Source organism: Leucoraja erinacea, chromosome 14 (assembly GCF_028641065.1).
Source record: "Leucoraja erinacea ecotype New England chromosome 14, Leri_hhj_1, whole genome shotgun sequence".
Taxonomy (NCBI): Eukaryota; Metazoa; Chordata; class Chondrichthyes; order Rajiformes; family Rajidae; genus Leucoraja; species Leucoraja erinaceus.
In genome coordinates, this window is record NC_073390.1 from 5,718,899 (window position 1) to 5,739,263 (window position 20,365).

General features: G+C 40.0%; 1 protein-coding gene across 7 annotated transcripts in view; it reads left to right on the top strand.

Moving 5' to 3' along the window:
- Positions 1-20,365, top strand: part of eif4e2 (eukaryotic translation initiation factor 4E family member 2) — a 54,433-nt gene that overhangs the window by 15,519 nt on the left and 18,549 nt on the right. For 4 of the 7 annotated variants that reach the window (XR_008724524.1, XM_055645422.1, XM_055645423.1 and 1 more), the window contains exons 4-6: positions 1,675-1,779; positions 4,153-4,305; positions 9,413-9,549. Coding sequence is in view for 6 of the 7 variants with exons in the window: in XM_055645422.1 (XP_055501397.1) it covers positions 1,675-1,779; positions 4,153-4,305; positions 9,413-9,549 (395 nt within the window). In the remaining variant the exon portion in view is untranslated. Of the gene's footprint in view, positions 1-1,674; positions 1,780-4,152; positions 4,306-9,412; positions 9,550-10,215; positions 11,213-20,365 lie in introns of those variants that run through there. The other 3 variants (XM_055645420.1, XM_055645424.1, XM_055645425.1) reach the window with 3 other exon arrangements.

A 20,365-nucleotide genomic window follows, 5' to 3' on the forward strand; every position in this document is an offset into this window, starting at 1 on the left:
GGACTACACCTGTCAGATGACCTGACGTCCACGGCCAACACCACAGCATTGGTCAAGAGAGCCCAGCAGCGACTACACCCTCTCCGAAGACTACGTAAAGCAGGTCTCCCCACTACACACCTACGGACTTTTTATAGAGGGACAATCGAGAGCACATTGACCTACGGCATCACTTCCTGGTTCGGGAGCTGCAAGGCGTACGAACGGCACCAACTAGACAGGATTGTGAAGACCGCCAGCAGGATTATTGGTGCTCCACTCCCTTTCCTGCTGGACATATACAGGAAGAGATGTATCAGCAGAGCCATCTCCATCATCAAAGACCCCTACCACCCATCGCATCACATATTATCGCCCCAGCGCAGAGGGAGAAGAGGAGGGAAGAGACTGCGACCTAAGACTTTTGCCTCCATCACAGTGAGGAGATGCTGGGTGGACTCACTGTGGTGGATGTTAATGTGTGTTTATTGTCGTTTTATTGTATTGTATTATATGTATGACTGCTGCAATTTCGTTCAGACTAAGTCTGAATGACAATAAAAGGCTATCTATCTATATTATCCATCCTGCCATCTGGGAAGAGGTACAGGAGCATTAGCTGCAAAACCAGCAGGATGCTCCTCAGCTTCTTCCCGCAGGCTATAAGACTGCTAAACGGACTTTGCCCCCTGCCAAAGTATCGCGCACCAACCACCAACCTGGACACACTGCAGCAGAGCCACTGTCGTGCCGCTGCCGATCGGAACGCCTGTTGAATGTTTAGTAGAGTGTTAAATTTGTTCATGATATATGTATTTTTATTTCTATTTATTTTTAATGCACACTGAATGGACACTGGTTGAGCAATGTTTTTTTGTTTCCTCTGGGTATGTGAATACTCAGGAAATGACAATAAAGATATACAATACAATAAAAATGTTTACTTCTCCTATTTTGTTGAGAGAACTTGACTCGATTCACATCGCACCCTCAGTGTGAGCCTTTTAAATCCGACCCAAAACATACACTTACATTTTAAGAGGAATAATAATTGCTGTATGAAATTAAAACTGGGAGTTTATACGAAGTAATAATCTCATTGAGGGATTGAATTGACATGATTACAAAAATAGTTCATGAAAAGTTGCAGACTCGGTGAAACAGCAGTGAAATCAAATTGTTTTCTTCAATTTGCTGGCAGGAGGTGTCATAACATTCATTGGTGGCCACGTTAGCAATTTATTATTTTAATGAAGAACTAATTATCACTGTATATATTCAGTTTCATAGATGAGAATCTATTTAACTAGCTAAAAGTAACAATGATTGGTCTTTACGGGTATTATGCTAAATTTTTAATGGAAGATCACAAATGTATTTTGCTATTGTTTACAAACTGTCCAGTCGGACATTGGTCTGATTAGTATTGAAAATATACGCTGAAATTTTAACATGCAGAGACACAAAAAAAAATCACACTCTCCGTATTTATGCACTTCATTATCAATTTGTTCATCATCAAAGGAAGTCCTTATTGGTCTCTTTCAGTAGTTATCAGATAATTAATTTGGTCCTGCCATCATGCCATACTCATTTTTATATAAAGTTAAAAATCCTCAGTTTTTTGTGCCATGGCTCGGGATACCGTAGCAAATGTGCTTAAATTTAATCAGATATTTTCCTTCCTTTCTTTAGGTTGAACAGTTCTGGAGGTTTTATAGCCATTTAGTTCGACCTGGTGACCTCACAGGGCATAGTGACTTTCACCTGTTCAAAGATGGCATTAAACCAATGTGGGAGGTGAGCAGATATCATTTCTGGGTAAAGTAAAGGTGACTAATTGCATTTTCATTCAGAAATGTTTTTTAATGCTTGTGCAATTTTAATGCAAAGGTTTACTTCAAAGTATATTAAAGTAACATTTGTAACTTTTTTGTTTCACGTTATTAACTTTTTCTAATACTGTATTAGATCAATTTTACTAACTCTTCTGCCAGAGGAGGAAGCCATGTATAATTCTTCTCTGAGAAAAATCCCATATTAATTTATTTACATAAAATTCTGTATCCTCCCTGAATGACACATTTTTTTTATTTCTGGTGCTACTCCATTTTGTAAGAGTTATTGAGAACAGTAAAACTTCAGTGATCTTTGTGAAGTTGAACAATAACCCTAACCCTGACCGAGCTGGTCCCAGCCTCAAGGATATAATTGGCAGTCTTGACCAGAATAAGGTGATGAAAACCCCAAGATGGAGGGAGAACTGCTTTCACCTCTCTCTCATCAATCTAACTGTTAGGATGTGCTTTTCTATGATAATATTAGAAAGTGTGGTTTATGTTTTTCTCTTTTTCTTCCCCCACCCCCCAACAGTGTGGTGGAGCTGAAGTTCTCCCTTCACATTGAGAGTATTCTCCATCATGTTGTGTAGCACCAGTGTGCTAAATAGGATAGATTAGCAACACATCCAGTGGTTTAAGCTGGGCATTTATGCACCATCACTTCTCGTATAACAATGAGTCTTTGGAATTCTCTTTGAGCCTTATTATTTTTCAGCTAGTGATAGAATTCTGGATAAGCCTAGTGGTGAAAGGTTACCAGTGAGGTTGCAATTACATTGGGATTGGCCTTGATTTTACAGAACGGTGGGTGGGCTCAAGGGGGAGAGAGGGAGGGTAGAGAGGGAGAGAGGGAGGGAGGGAATAAGAGAGGGAGGGAGAAAAAAAGGGAGGAGAGAGAGAGGGAGGGAGGAAGGGAGTGAATAAGAGAGGGAGGGACAAAAAAAGGAAAGGAGAAGGGAGGAAGAGGGGGAGGGAGGGGGGGGAGAGGGAGAGGGAGGAAGGGGAGAGAGAGAGAGAGAGGGAAGGAGGGAGAGGAGGGAGGGAGACAGTGTGAGAGGGAGGCTTCCAAAGTAGAGTCTACATCATCATCTGGTGCTAAAAGCAGGAAGCCGTTCAAACAGCAGTATACAAAGAGATGGCAATGAATGCACTGTCAAGTAAGGTGCGTAGAAGACATGTCAATTGGTAGAAAATTAATGCATTCTTGTACTCTCACATGGGTATGACCGCACATACAAGCAAACATTTTTTTTCAGCAAAATGCCACCGAGTAAAAATAACAATTTCCTCAGCAAAATTCTTATTTTTAGGTACTAGAATACTGAAATGCTCTGTCAAAACTTGGCAGCTCTGCTTAAATCAACTCCTCCACATTTGTGATGTGTTTTCTATGTTTAGCTCTTGTTAACTAAAGTCTACAAAGAGAATTTGAGCTACCTCTAGATCATCTTAAGGCTAAGCATCCGGATCATTGATTTTGATTCTCTATCCACCGTTGAATAATTTTTCCATTTCCAAAAACACACAAGATTGTTGCCTTGTAATCTTGATGAATTTCAAGATCCATTTCTGCATCCATGTTCTCCAGAGATGCTGCCTGACCCGCTGAGTTATTCCAGCAATTTGTCTTTTCCTGGGGATAAATTGTTATGAATAAGTGTTGTTCAAACAGTAGGAATGAATGAAGAGCAGAGATGGCTGATGCGGGAGGGGTTGGTGATGGCTAGAATGTTGTATTTGACTTTTGAATTATGATGGAGCAGCATCTTGTTCCGTCTTGCTAATTGCCAAAGAGTCGGAACTACTGGTTTCAGACAGGAGCTTGGCCTCAGATGCTGGGATGTAATGAAGAATGGAATGCATGTGCTTAAATGTTACAAGAAATAAGGAAAACTGGGATTTTCAATCATACATAATGATACTGGTGGCTTTCACCAGTTGTGTTTAGGTTATGGAAATCTGTAATATCAAGGAGTGATAGGAAACCTGCTGCTTGACTGTCAAGGCTACAGAGTAACCAAGTAATGGAATCACAAGCACTGCAGATGCAGGGATTTTGAGCAAGAAACTGCTGGAGGAACTCATTGGATCAGACAGCAGATGTTGAAGAAAATGAAGAGGCATCTGAAGACTCCCGACACGAAATGTCATCTGCACATTTCCCTCCACAGATTCAGCCGAACCTGTGGAGTTCCTCCAACGGTTTGTATTTTTGCTCAGTGTAGCCAAGAGAATCATCTTGAACAGTCACAGCAGATTTTGAGGGTGAGTGGTGAAAGTAATATGGATGATATTTTAATAGATTTGAAGTTATCATTTTTTGTCTTTCCAGGATGAAGCTAATAAGAATGGTGGAAAATGGATTATCCGTTTGCGAAAGGGACTAGCATCACGCTGCTGGGAAAATTTGATTTTGGCAATGTTGGGGGAACAATTCATGGTTGGAGAGGAGATATGTGGAGCTGTTGTTTCCGTTCGATTCCAGGTATCCCTCTTCTGGAGAAAGTTGTTTGCCAGTCTTGATTTTATTTGAGGTTTGGCATAATGTTGATCCAACAGTGTTTTATTGTCATATGTCTCCAAAAGGAGCAATGCATTTTTTGCTTGCTGCAGCACAACAGATATGTAAACATAGTACTTTGTAAACACCATAACAAGCAATAAAAAAAAGTTCGGTATATTAAAAACAAACAATAATAGCTGAAGACAAAAATATGTCCCCAAGTCTATGTAGTTCAGAGCTTAGTTGGAGGTTGTACTGTGTAATAGCTTGATGGATGTTTGGCAGTAGCTGTTCTTGAACCGGATGTTACCATTTTTAGGCTCCTAATACCTTCTTCCTTATGGCAGGAGTGAGATGAGAGTAAGACCAGCGGTGTGGGTCTCTAATGACGCTGGCTGCCTTCTATGAGTTAGCGACTCCTGTAGATCCTTTTGATGGGGATGGATCTAGCGGTGTTCACAACTTTTTGAAATCTTCTTTATTCCTGGGCATTTGAGGTCTTGATGCAAACAGGCAATATGTACACCTGCCAAATTCAAGAGAGTATTCGTTGACATACCGAATCTTCTAAGGAAGTAGAGACATTGATGGTCTTTCTTTATGACTTCATCAATGTGCTGGGCTCAGGATAGATCTTCAGAGATATGCACACCCAGCAATTTGAAGTTATTACTCTCTCCACTGCCATCGTCCATGAAGACAAGTTTGTGGATCCTCAGCCTTCCTGTTCTAAAGTCAACAATCTGTTCCTTGGTTTTAGAGCCAGGTTGGTGTTCTGGCACCATTAGATCAGTCAATCGATCTCCCTTTACTCTTGACTCATCATATGTAATTCAACGTGGTGTTGTCAGCAAATTTGAACATTGAGTTAGAACTGTGTGTGGCTACATTCATGGGTATAGAGTGAATAGAGCAGGGGGCTGAGCACACAGCCTTGATGTGCTCCTGTGCTGATGGTTATTGAGCAGGAACCTTGCTGAAAATTTGTAATGATTTATTCTGTTGATGAGGAAGTTGAGGATCTAATTGCAGAGGGATGCACAGAGACTCAGTTCTGTGAGCTTGGTAACCAGTTTGGAGGGGTTAATGGTGACGAAAGCCGAGCTGTAGTCTGTGAACAACAGCCTGATATTTATGTTTTTAAGAAGGAACTGCAGATGCTGGAAAATCGAAGGTAGACAAAAGTGCTGGAGAAACTCAGTGGGTGCAGCAGCATCTAAGGAGCGAAGGAAATAGGCAACGTTTCGGGCAGAAACCCTTCTTCAGATTGAAGAAGGGTTTCGGCCTGAAACGTTGCCTATTTCCTTCGCTCCATAGATGCTGCTGCACCTGCTAAGTTTCTTCAGCACTTTTGTCTAGCCTGATATTTATGTTGTTATTGTCCAAGTGGTCCAGTGCAGAGTGGAGAGCCAGCGAGATCGCATCCTCCGTTGACCTATTGTGGCGTCAGGTAAATTGTATTGGGTCCATTTGTTGATGAGGTAGGAGTTGATATTTGCCATAACCAACCACTCAAAACACTTCATCACCACGGATGTTAGTGCAACCGGTCGGTAGTCATTGAGGCATGTCACCTACTCTTTTTGGGCATTGGTATTATTGATGCCCTTTTAAAGCAGATGGGAACCTCATACCTGAGGTTGAAGATGTCCGCAAAAACTCCAGCCAGTTGGTCTGCACACGTTTTGAGAATGGGACGAGGTATATCATCAGGTCCAGACATTTTTTTAAGAGTTCATCCTCCTGAAGGATCTTCTGATGTCGATCTCTGTGACGGAGATTGTCATGTCATCGGGGTTTATTGGGAATAATGCACCAGCTTCCAAGAGTACCAGGTTAGATCTAAATTCTGCTCATAAGAATTTGTAGCTTTGCAGGAGGCAGCTAATTGATTTGTGCATTTAGATTCCATGGACATGGCTAGATATGCCTGAGAGAAATATGGATCAGCATAATTCATTCCATGTGATATCAAAAACGACTGAAAACTCTGGAACACAGACACACATCGCTTCCTTCACCAGCCAGTTATGGAGTCGGGGGACAGGGCAAGCGGGGGGAGCACTGTCTGAGTGAAATTCACACGGTGCAAAGCCAATGTGATACAGACACACACCACGATGAACAGGAAGGTTGGCGCTGTACTTAAGACGGTGAAAGCACAGTGTATGGGAAGGGTCACTCTAGTCCTTTAAAAGAGGGGGCGGGAGAAGGGAGAGACGGGGTTGGAAGAAGGAGTGGAGACAACTTTTAAGAAGCCAGAGATACACGGCTGTGAAGCTCGGCGGGCATTAACATTGTCGGTTATCCTTGGTTCTGAAAACTACTGTTTACGTTTTTTTTTCCAATGAGCCAATGAAATTCACCGGTCAGCACCGGCGACAACCAATGAGAACGTACGGCAACCAACGACCTCCTGGCGACCCATTACCACTGCACCAACGGCACGGGAATTCTCGCTACTCTCCATGGCGTAAAAATTCTCCGTGTTGAAAAATTAGCGGTGACCAGAATGATGCCGCGACTCGGTCTGAGAAGGCGGGAACTACTCGCCACCATGCAGGCGACACCGCGGCAACCTCCGGCGTACTTGTGGCGACCTCATAGTCTCCTGTAGTGTCTAAAAAGTTGCATAAGTGGGACAGGCCCATTAGTCAGCATGGATGTGGGGCCAAAGTGCCTGTTTCCAAGCTATTTTATGATCGCCTGATTCGTTCTGTTGCATAACCAATACGCTTTGGTCATCAATGTGCTTTTTTCCCCCCAACTCTAGAAACAACAAAGGAAGGCCTTCAAACTGCACAAATGTTGAAGATAGAGCTTTGTAAAATTGATTCATGTTTTTGTTATCAAGGCGATGCAAATATTTATTAATGGTCGGCAAGCTTTTGGGAACAATCATAGTAGAATTCTACTCCAATTTTGATCAATCCCTGACACAGGTCCCAAAGGAAAATTACCTGATTTTCCTTGGCAGCTTCAATGCTAAAGTTGTAAAAGACTTAAAGATCTTGAAAGGTGTCATTAGTGGAGAAGTAGAGGGAAATTCTAAATTTAATATGTAGTGCTGTACCACTGATGAAATGTTTAGAAATAGCCATTTCATAACAATTGCCCTATTCCATCAGATGCACGTGCAATATCTCCCGAGGCATCCTTATCATACAATGAAAAGGCCACAATGACATATGTGTGACAGACTGAACACGACTGGGCTTCTGCCTTCTGCGACTGCCTTCTCATCTACTGCCTACGACTGCCTTCTCATCTACTTTTTCAAATCTCCATCAACATGACTCCTAAATGGCACCAGAAATGTGCTATAGGAAATGCAATATCAAAACACAAAGACCCTTTGAAAAGAACTACTTAATGGTGCCTCGTAGCCATCCTAATGACCCACATCTAAGAACTGTCCCATTATATTTGGAAAGCACAAAAATCATCTATAATTGTCACCCTTGAAGAGATTCAATTTCTGTCTCTGACAACGCCAAGACTGGTTTGATGAGAATGACCAAACAGGATTCTAATTCATCATATGTGCCAAGCATTCGCAAGACTAGCAGCATTATTGTGGCTTGAGGGTAGAGAAAGCAACTTTTGGAGACAGAGGAACAATAAAAACCTTGTGTTCCATAGAACTGATGGTGGATGGAAAAAGTATGGCCGATCCAACAATAACCAATGCCCACAACATGCATTCATTTTCCAGTGGTGTCTAAACTGCCTATCGTCCTTGCACCTAAGAACTTGCCCATTGAGTGTCAAGAGCAGAGGACAGCTCTGCTGGAAGGAGAGCTTTGAAAGTTTTAATCAGGACTCTTATCTCTGACGTGAGTGCGCCTGGTTTAATTCCGCAGCACACAGACTACTTGTGTTAATTGTGGCACTTCCCAACATGGAACGAGTTAAACACTGGTTAATAACGTCTCCAGAACAAATGAAATCTCTGAAGTACAAAAACGAGGTGGAGAAGCATTTCTGGTACAATCTCATGTTCTCATCAGAGAACTTGAAAGCATGCTAGTGGATCTCGGGTCCTATAAATTATAACAATTTAAAAGGATTGCATTATTTAAAAGGATGATTTTATTAATTTATTTTCTTTCTCTTCTCTCTCGTCTATTATATTGTTTACAGTGTACTATGTTTACATAATCTGTTGTTCTGCTGCAAGTAAGAATTTAATTGATCTATCTGGGGCATATGACAATAAAACACACTTGACTATCTTTACGTACAGTTGCATTAATTATAAAGGATTTTCCCTGCAATCTGCCATGAAGGAAATCATTACAAGAACTCTCCTTGGTGTTCCGTAGCTGATGTACTACTTCCAGAGTCACAATGTGAATTTCGTCTGTCAAAAATGCATTATGGGCATGATGTTCAACTCCAACTGAGCATAACTATGGAGAATCCTCAGAAAAAGATTCTTCACCATCCTCTTACTCCATGGTAGACACAAAATGCTGGAGTAACTCAGCAGGACAGGCAGCATCTCTGGAGATGCTGGTCAAGGCCCTTCTTCTGAAGAAGGGTCTCGACCCGAAATGTCACCTATTCCTTGCTCTCTGCCCTGCCCTCTTCCCTGCTCTCCTCCGCTATTCCACCCTGGTCACTTCATATTGCAAAGAAGCCAACTTGCAGCTTGAGCAAAATATTACAGAAAAAATCCACCACTGCCTTTGACCATCTGAGGAACTGAGAGCAAGACCTTAAACATCATTCTGGTCATAGTCTATTGAACACCAGTTATTGTATGAATCGACGATGCAGACAATGTAGAGAGATGTAGAGAAAGGTTATCAATGTTGCATTCTGTAAAATCTGCCAGTAGCCACTATCTGATGGCTACCATCTCCAGCTTTGCGTCTTTCATACTTGAACAACTCCAATGGGCCAGCCACCATGTCTGCACATCACCTATTATATCTACTTATGAGGAACTTTTCGATAGTTATTATATTAATGCTGCTATAAGGCAAATTGTCGTTGGTATATTTCTGATGGTTACATGCATTTAGACACTACTGTCAATTAGTAGGTTACCAGAATTCACTCTGGGTTCTCTTTTTAATATTAGGAAGATATTATCTCCATATGGAATAAAACTGCCAGTGACCAAGCTACAACAGCACGAATACGGGACACATTACGACGTGTTCTAAATTTGCCACCCAATACCATAATGGAATACAAGACTCACACTGACAGCATCAAGTGAGTATGACCTGCTAGCAAAGTTGCTTGATACAAAATGTTTATTGGATGTTGATTTCATTATTTTTAATACAACATTGCACAAAAATACACAAAAATTGGGTCATATGAGGAAATATGAAACCAAATAATTAACAAATAATAAACCAATGAACGGTACTCAGGGTTACATGTTCGTGTCAGTGTGATCATAGGCACATGATTAAGATGGTAAAATGAAATGGTTTGACAGGTACACATTGATGGCTGATTCTCTGAATGTTCATTCCTTGTTTCTTCAATCAAACTTGTGGAGTGGTTTAATTGTCTTGCTTTTAATCCATTTCAAATTATAGCCTGAAGGATCTAAGGGTACAAAAATCATATTTGCTTCATGTGTTGCTTTGAATTTATAATCTGTCATCAGATCATCATGTGAGTAAGATACACATGTAAAATAAATACTTAAATAATTGAATCGAACCTTAAAAGATGCAATCAAGATAGTGATTCAGGTGCTTTTAATGTAGGTAGTACTAACACAGAATGTATTCATGTCAGAAAAACCTTCATCAAAAGAAGGACAAACTTTAATTGGAAAGTTCTTAATTGGCTTTTTAGTGGACAGTAGTCCTAGTTATTTTTTAAACTGCATCAAACTCTATACTAAATGCTCTCTTTCTCCAGAAATCATGGAAGCATTTATCGGGAAATGGAAAAATACAGTCAGTGAATGATGTCCACCTGTAACTGGGCCGAGGAATATTGTTGTTTCGTTTTTTTTACACTAAAGCTTTTGCCTAACTTGAGAATACGTTGCTGGTGTTAAGAGCCCAAAATGGTCCATTTTCTAATAATAATCACAATCTACCCACATATTGCAAATGTCATATTAATGTTGGAACAGACTAGAAATTTAAAGAGATTAAATGCATATTGATGGTCAACAGTATAAACACAGAAATTATACTCACTCCCAAGACTAAAAATAATATTTTAATATTTACTTCCCCAGAGTTTCACTCCATACCATCCAACCATCCTGGCTGTACTGTGTCTACTAAGGCGCAGTTAAAGGTTTAGTTAAACTAAGATTGATAATAATTCATAAAATGGTGGAATTGGTTTTAAGCTAAATTTTACAAAAATAATGACAACAAATCTACCACTGTTTTCCTTCACCACTTCATGAAAGTGATAGTATCTAGTGGATGTACTTTTAGCAGGAAAATCCCACAGCTGCCATTGATGATTCTACATGATGAATGAAGCATTCAACATATTGAAATATAAAGTTTTGATCTTTACTCCCACTATAATATGACGTGAATATCTTATCTTAATTGAATGTGGTCTGCGAGTGAAGCCACAAGCTATCATTGCTGCATGGCATTTAATTTGGCCCAAAACAGTTAATTTGTGTTACTCAAATACACAGTTAATTGTGTAACACTGACCCATTTCTTCTATCCAGAGATGCTCCCTGTCCTGCTGAGTTACTCCAGCATGTTGTGTCTACAGTGTAAACCAGCATTTGTAGTTCCTTCTTACACAGTTAATTTTATCTTTGTCTATTGTATATTTTGTACTTGACTATTTCAAAATGAATGATGATTAAAATGTACTTATTCTTCAGATTGTGTTCCAATGTAACTTGCACTGTTTATAAAGTGTTTCAAAACAAGTTTCCTGAATGAGAAATCTTCATTGTGGATAGTTGCTCAACCAGCATGGTGACATTGCAGTAGTTGAGTACCAGAGATCTTGTTGAACTGACAGCAGAGTAGGTATGTTACAATACTTACCTTCAGCGGCGCTGCAATTCTGCCACTGGCCGTGTGCGCGATTTTGGCAGGTTGGGGGGTGGGGGGGGGCCAGGTTAAAAGGCTTTTTTTTTTGGACCTGGTCCTGGATTATATTTGTTGGAGTGCAAGCGTTTGCTAAAGAATCGTACCGACGGCCGTTTTGTGTGTTTTTAAAAAAAATTCTCCCGCCAAGTTAATCGCTGGAGTGATTTTAAAATCAGCTTCTGAAACCGTCAACGCCGACAACGGGCCGGATTTCATGTAGGGGACATGTAAAAGAAAGTAGTTTAATTTTATGTATAAAAGTGTTTCTTAAGATGCATTTAATTCACATTTTAAGTTGCGAAACGGTGATTTTTCCCCCCAAAGAACCGGCAGTGTATTTGCTGCCGATATGGGGACTAAATCACTGCAACCGCAACATTCCAAATGGTCGCGTTCCAGAAAATCCCACAGGCAAGTTGATTTAAATGGCCATTAATTTAAATGGCCATTAAATTCCTTCCATTTGGCCTATAAACCCATGACAATGAGATTTAAAAATGATGTTATATTCTGAATTATTGTGTGAATGTTATTTGGACACTTAGGCTATTTAAAAATGTTAATCTATTCTTAAGAAATGAATAGATGTTTAGATCTCGTAATTGAATTTTGTAATTAGCTACAATTAGGTAACTAACTAATTATATGCTTTAATTTCAAGTAATCTAAGTAGGATTGTTTCATATTTGTTTCAGATTGCTTCAATCTATAATACTGAAAGTTTCTTTCAGTTCTCTTAAATTTTAAGAAAGTTATCGGCTTTTAAATTCTCGATCACAGCTTTTGTGTTAAGTCAATGAAAAAGCAATAGGGGACAAGATGCCAATTTCCGAGTATGAAAATGGCCTTAACTTTTTTAATACTGAAGATATGAAAGTGAATTAGGTGTCAAATTAAACTTCTTTTTATGCTTTATCTGATGGGATAAATTACAGACTTGATTTTTAAAATCTCAAAATGTTGTAACATTGCTACAGCAGAGCCTTCCAAAAAGAAGTAACTCTTAAAGCTTAGAGCATCAGATCTTTAGGAGTGCATTGAGGTACGCACGAGGCCCTATTGCTTCACTGCAGATTCTGAACCACTGATCTTGTGGCTTTCCCATTGCATTACCTATGGCGATCCTGAGGATGACTGATTTTCCACATTGTTACTCTGTTTCCCTTGTGCTGTAAAGACATCTTGGATAACTTCCCTATCACTCAATTGTTAAATAACATTGAATAATTTGCCTATTTAAATAATTACAGTGCCCTCCATAATGTTTGGGACACATGGCCTCACAGGTGTTTGTATTTGCTCAGGTATTTTAATGCTGTTTATCAACATGAGGACCAAAGTTGTGCCAATGAAAGTAAAAGAAGCCATTATGAGACTGAGAACCAATAATAAAACTGTTAGAGACATCAGCCAAACCTTAGTTTTACCAAAATCAACTGTTTGGAACATCGTTAAGAAGAAAGAGAGCGCTGGTGAGCTTACTAATCCCAAAGGGACTGGCAGGCCAAGGAATAGGATGGCCACGGTGGCACAGCGGTAGAGTTGCTGCCTTACAGCGCTTGCAGCACCAGAGACCCGAGTTTGATCCCGACTACAGGTGCTGTCTGTATGGAGTTTGTACGTTCTCCCCGTGACCGTGTGGGTTTTCTCCGAGATCTTCAGTTTCCTCCCACGCTCCACAGATGTGTTGGTTAATTGGCTTGGTGTATGTAAATTGTCCATAGTGTGTGTAGGACAGTGTTGATGTGCGGGGATCGCTGGTCGGTGCAGACTCGGAGGGCTGAAGGACCTGTTTCCTTGCTGCATCTCTAAACTAAACTAAACTAAAACCTCTAAAGCTGATGACAGAAGAATTCTCTCTATAATAAAGAAAAATCCCAAAAAAAACACCTGTCCGGCAAATCAGAAACATTCTTCAGGAGTCAGGTGCGGATTTGGATTTGTCAATGACCACAGTCCGCAGAAGACTTCATGAACAGAGCAACCACAGTTCTGGAAAAATGTCTTGTGGACAGATGAGACGAAGATTAACTTATATCAGAGTGATGGTAAGAGCAAAGTATGGAGAAGGAACTGCCCAAGATCCAAAGCACACCACCTCATCTGTGAAACACGGTGGTGGGGGTGTTATGGCATGGGCATGTAAGGCTGCTGAAGGTTATGGCTTTATTAAAATCTGACAACGTGCACTTTAACCACATGTGATTTTTTTTTAAATTACAAATCTCAAATTGCTGAGTACAGAGGCAAATAAACAAATGTTGTCCCAAACATTATGGAGGGCATAGTAGCTAAATGTGTTGTTTATGTAGAAAGTTTTGCCATCAGTTGTTTTGACAAGATTATTGCACTAAAGATGATTTGTGAGGATATCTGAACTCCATCTGTTCAAGCTTTTGATGAAGTTAGAGAACATGGAGTCAAGATTTCCTTGAGGTTCTAATGTTTTTGAGATAAGAGATGTGCTCAGGCTAAATGCAATTTTTGAATGTTTTCGAACTGACAGTCCTGGTCAAAAACTCTTTGGGATTGATAATCAAAAACTAATTATGTGAAACAGTTAATTTAAAGCTGGGTGCTTGGACGAGACATAGTTTCCAGAGCTAGCTTTGTTAAGTACTGCCCTTCTCTCGATTCAACAAATACTCATCCTATTCTACTTATCTGCTTGCCGCTGTACATGCAGTGCCAGTGGGTTTGCACATTTCAGGCTCCCAACAGCTTCTCTTTTTTATTTTTGTGGACATTTACTGCTGTGGTGTATTCCTGGACTGAAAGGTCTACAAATAGGAGCATTAGTTGATGTGAGTAGAATGGGTAGTATTGGAGTCAATGCATAAATGGCCTGTTTGCTTAGTTTCAAGAAAGAGCAGCTGACCGATTATAAAACTCTCCACCAATTTCCTTATGTCCACCGTTTAATCTCTCTTCGTGCCAGGATCAAACCCAGATTTTGTGATGCAAGGAAGAGAAACAAAGTGAGTATGCGAATCATAGACCTCGTCAGTTCATTAACACTGCCTTGATGCAGTTGTGTTGCTTGAAGTTAGGAGAAAAATTGAAAAGCCTGAAATCTTTGTCTCCATATTGAATACAACAAATACCTCATCACAGCTGCCATTTGACAACAGATTCCACAATGAGAAGCAGGCACATCCAATTCACTGATCTGTAAGTAAATACCTATTTTCTTAAAAGTATTATCAGAACATGCTTTTTACGTGTAACCATGACACACATATAGATTATGGTATGGTATTATTTAGATTAGGGACGGAGGACCTAACCCTTTTTAAAAAGAGTCCTTCGCCAAAAGTTTGGACAAGCACTGTAGCGATAGGCCCCAACGTTTTGCTATTTCCCTTTGCAACTGGATATTTAATAGGTTTAACCACTTGGCCTATTTTGCCATTCTTAAAAAATGGCTGACCTTCAATCCAACTCTCTTTACTCTGTTAGGACGTGACTCTTGACAGGGCTGCCAACTCTGACGCTTTGAGCGTGAGTCACGCCCTCAGGCAAACTCTCACGCCCTCACGCTGATCAGAAATCTCTCACGCTCTGGTGAAAAATTCTGTGATCAACAAACATTTCAAAACTCGGATATGCTGCATGGTCCGCGGGTGTTGGAGAGCCGGGGCTGAGGGAGGGATGGAAGCAGCGGGTGGATACAGATGCGGGGAGCCGGGGCTGGTGAGTATTTGCGCGGCTAGCGAGTCGCTCGCTGCAGCTTCGGCCATGGAGCACTCCGGACAGTGCGAGTGTCTCGGGGCGTCGGAAGCGCCGCTGCCGCGAGAGTCTCTGTGCCGAAGGGACAGACTTTCAAAGGAGAGAGAGAGAGAGAGAGAGGAAGAGGAGGAGAGAGAGAGAGAGAGGGGGGAGATGGAGATGGAGAGAGAGAGAGAGAGAGAGAGGGAAAGAGGAGAGAGTAAGGAGAGAGAGAGGGGGGAGAGAAGAGAGGGAAGGGGAGAGAGGGGAGACGGGAGAGAGTGGTGAGGAGAGAGAGAAAGAGAGAGAGAGAGGGGGAAAGAGATGGAGGGGGAGAGAGAGCGGGGGGTTGAGAGGAGAGAGTGCATCCTGGAGGACAATCAGTGGCCGCCAACATGTCCCAGCTACGCCACCTGCTTTTGGTCTCTATCTCCAAACCTGTCCTATCCATGTATCAGTCTAACGTTTTCTTAAATATTGGGATGGTCCCTGCCTCAACTACCTCCTCTGGCAGCTTGTTCCATACACCCATCACTCTTTGTGTGGATAAAGTTACCCCTTAAAAAGTTACCTCTTAAAAATACTTTATACAAAAAACATTGAAATCATACTTCTACAGTGCACTAAAACATGATTTTAATACATCAAATTTCAAAAAGTTACTACCCTTGGAGGGGGGACCCCCTTCTTCCGCACCCTCTCCCCACTCGGTTGCTCCACTCCCTCACCGGGTACCCCCAAGGCCAGTGATCAGTGATCGCACAGCCTCCCCCTTTCAAAAATGCTCCAATCCAATTTAAAGCATATATATTGTATTCAAGTGTAAGTTAAAAGACGCGCTGCACCATTTTGCACAATTCCAATGGGAGGGGGACATGTAAAATTTGCATTGCCACCATTGTATAATCTCCATAGAACATCTTACAAAGGTTTTGTCCTGCATCGCTGTTGTTTAAAAGACAAAAGCCTAATGACCTCTGTGGTGGCCCAGTGGGCCAAAATGCTGGAACTTTTCCGTCCAAGCGCATTGCAGCTGTATATAGTAGCTTCAAATAATTGCAGCATTTTTAAGATCTACACCTCCTCGGGCTCCTTGCCACTGACGGATCAATTCCAATCATTTTCTGTCGCGGAGAGTAATCCAAAACAAAATTCTGCAATGAGTGAGGATGCAAGTAAATGCTGTTTTTCGAGTTTTAAAAATTTTGTGGCTGTGTTGCTTTCAAAGTCAAATGATCCAGATGCATAAGGTTATGAATATTAATTTCCCCATGAAAACCAGCCTCCTTCCCCATAGATCATTTCATTACAAATCTTCATTGTCGGTTGTAATGTGAAAACTATTTGGTAGTATACAAAAACATTTTATAAAATTAATTTTGCATTTGTCACAAAAGTGAAACTTGCACTGTCACAACACTGAAACTTATTGTTACTTCGTAATCATGTAGGGCCAAGACTTGTAGGGCCGAGATGGCCTGTTTCCGTGCTGTAATTGTTATATGGTTATATGTAGAAACCTATTTCTGCTTCTGCATAAAGTGCTTTGCTTTGCAATATTTTCCCTTGTAATGTTGAGAACTTATAATTGATTTAAACTATTTTTAAAAAGATTCTGGACATGTTTTAATGGTACCAAATCATTATTATGGCCTAGTTCAGTTTCTTTATGATAATGGATTATCAATGTTTTCAGGTATGTTTCAAAATTCAGCTCTGCTTGTTATTAAATTTGAACTTACAACTGTTCCAGTCATTTTTGTAGTTTGTAAAATGTTAGTTAAAAGCTTTTTTAAACATTAGTAGTCTTTAAGAAATCTTCAGTGTGATGACAGGTGCTGCTGGAGATCCCTGAGAACTGACACCTAAAGAAAGTGTCACCTAGAAGAAAGGCTAACGTCACAAAAGTGGCCAAACCCTAAAACGCTACTCACTTGTAGAAATAGATACAAGGCGTTTCAAAACTATTTACCTTACAAAAGTATTTCAATGGATGTAAATTAAATAAATACAACAGCCTGATGCTATGGCAGCTGCCATGTAAACATACATTGCCCTTCATAATGTTTGGGACAAAGACCCATCATTTATTTATTCGCCTCTGTACTCCAATAAAAAGGATATGCAACAAAATACTAAACATGACTACTTTCATTTACATTACATTGCTGTGTCCCAAACATTATGGTGCCCTGAAATGGAGGGACTATGTATAAACACAGCTGTAATTTCTACATGGTGAAACCAAAATGTATAAGAATGGCCTTTAATAAAATCTGGCAATATGCACATTAACCACAAGTGATTTTTTCTATTACATACCTCAAATTGTGGAGTACAGAGGCGAATAAATAAATGATGGGTCTTTGTCCCAAACATTATGGAGGGCACTGTGTAATTTTTCCATTGATCAATTAGGGTCACCATGATTTGGAAAGGTATAATGTTCAGACTTGCCATTCATGATAATTATCCAGCATTTCCTCTAGCCTCTCCTCGAATCAGGTTATTTGTATTACTTGATGTGCAATGTTGCATTTGAATTTCAGCCTTTCAGATGAAATATTAGAGAATAATTAGTGCTCAGAGCTGAGAATACAAAAGGTGAGAGGTGAGGATGGTAGAAATATGAAGCCAAAGGAAGGAATTCAGGTGGAAGGGCAAAGAGAGAAATAGGTGGCCATCCAGGTGAGGCACAAGGAAGAAAGGGGGGAGGTTTGTATACCTAAAGCTGGTGAATTCAATGTTCATACTATTTGGGTTGAGTTTGTACCAATATAGGGTAACTTACTGCTTCCCTCCCCCCTTTTCTGCTCTCTTCCTTGTTCCTCACCTGGATGCACACCCCTTTTTCCCCTTCCCCAGGCTTCACATTTCATGCTTTTTCTATCCTTATCTCGCATTTTTTTTTTTGTCTTTTCATCTTTGGCCTTTGTCTAACCATGTGCCAATCAAAAAGCACCCTCACCTGTTTCCGCCTACTTGTCAGGCTTTGTCCCACTCCCACCTCTCTTCCAGCTTTCTCCCCTTACTACAATCAGTCTGAAGAGGTGTCCACACCTGAAACATCACTTATCCATGTTCTCCACGCATGTTGCCTGATTCTCTGTGTCACTCCAGCACTGGAATCTATTTTGGGAAACCATCATCTGCCGTTCCTTGTATCAGCGACTGATAAACATGATGGTGTTTAACTAGCACCTCATAATTTTGAGATGTATGTGCTTATGTCCTAACAAATGCAGAACCACAGCCCACCTTCTTGCTAACTAGACAATTATTTTAATATTTCTTCCAACCGCAGTTTCCTCAGCAAACTTTCTCCAACCTCATCCAACAGCAATGTCCTTTGCGGTGCGTGTCTTTCTGGATCCATCGGCTATTCTGGGACAGAGCTAGATTGAGCCTAGATCACACTGCTGAAAAACTGACAACCAGCCAAGCCTCATCCCTAGTTTAATGGGCAAGCAAAGACATTGCCTGTTTAACTTCTCTGACATTTGGAAGCATTCAAAAATAATAAAATTATGTTCAAAGTTAATCAAACAATAATATCTAGATTATTAATAATATATGGAAACAGTTATGAATTAAATTTATTAAAATGTTTTAATTATTTAAATTACCTAAAATGTACCTTTCTTCCTCACAGCTACTCCTCTGTATTGAACTGAATGGAGTTGCAAAATATCTGTTTTAAATGGGTTTAGAACATGATGTTTGAAAAAATAATTTACAAAATCCATTATTTCACCTCTGGCACAAGCTCAACAGGGGATATTCTGAAGCATAAGTGTCTGAGATTGCATGTTTTTAATGCTTTTTTGCTGGGGATATAATCGGCAAATAATGCTGGGGATATAATCAGCAAAACCTTTTTTAATATTAATAAAACTTTTAATGAAAAGCTGTCTTCCAGTTCATGATTTGTGCAAGTGCAAATTCCCAACTACCTGTCGGCATTTTTCACACAGAAATATAGGCCATTCTGTTCTTGCGACTAGATCTGGAGTTCAGAGCATTTTTAAGCCTAACCTTGTGTGGTTGAAAGTTTCTTACTACTGCTTAACAGAAACTATTTTTTCTCTTGATGCCTTCTTTCTTACAATAGGTCGATTTTTCACTGAGTTTACAATGTTCTGGTTTTAAAATGACATTAAATGTACTTTTAAGAGGAAAATCAACGTAACAAAGCAGTGCTTTTTAAACAATTTTTTGAGGTGAGGAAGAAAAGTGGATTATTTGTGTTTGCGATGAGATTGTTCTTAAAAATATATAATAAAAGAAAGTGGTTTTAACCAAAAGTCAGCAGGTAACTCCAGATGCACAAGCACCAAAATTGAGGTAGTATGCTGTTAATTGGATTGGTTTACATAACATGTATAGGAAAGAACTGCAGATGCTGGTTTAAATCGACAAAAAATGCTGGACATTTTGAACTGAACTCAGCGGGACAGGCAGCATTTCCGGAGGGAAGGAATGGGTGACATTTCAGGTTGAGACCCTTCTTCAGACTGAAGAACTCCTGCATTTTGTGTCTATCTTCGGTTCACATAACAAATGTTTGCCAACAAATGATACTTTCTTCGCACTGGATTGCTGTGCTGCAGGAATTTATCTATATTAAAACTATTTGGAAGAAATAGATTGTAACTTTTAAGGTCTTGTAATATTTAATAGATCTCAGGAACAAATTAGACAATTGTTTCTATTTTGGTGAGGAAGATGTTTTAAATATTTAAATGTTGCAGGTCTGGCAATGTACAGATTATGTATGGTGTTTGATAGGATTCTTACAACAAAGCTAAAGCAAAGGGACTCCTGCCAACAGCAAGAGAAAAACTGAACTATGTAGTTTCTTGGGTTTACTGTCACTCATAAAGTACAGAATCAGTACAGAATCTATCTTAATTGAACGTGCAGAATATTTTCGAGTGGACTAAGTAATTAATGTTGAATGCAGTATGAAGCAATTCTCAAAATACAAATGTCTAAAAATTTGATGACATCTGAATTTTTTCAATAAAATTACATTTTGGATTGCAAATGTCAACTTTTACTTTGTATATTTACAGCACTAAACGTACTAATTTTTTTTAAAAGAAGGGATAATTAAATGTTTTAATAGCTGTAAGTGATCTTAAAAACAGGTGAGCTTGTGTTTTTAGTAACTATTTAGTAATAAAACATAATCTTAAAGTATACACCAATCACTTGTCCAGCTCTGTCCTGCCCTCACCTCTATTTCCAGCATTCTCCCCTGTACTGCAATCAGTGTG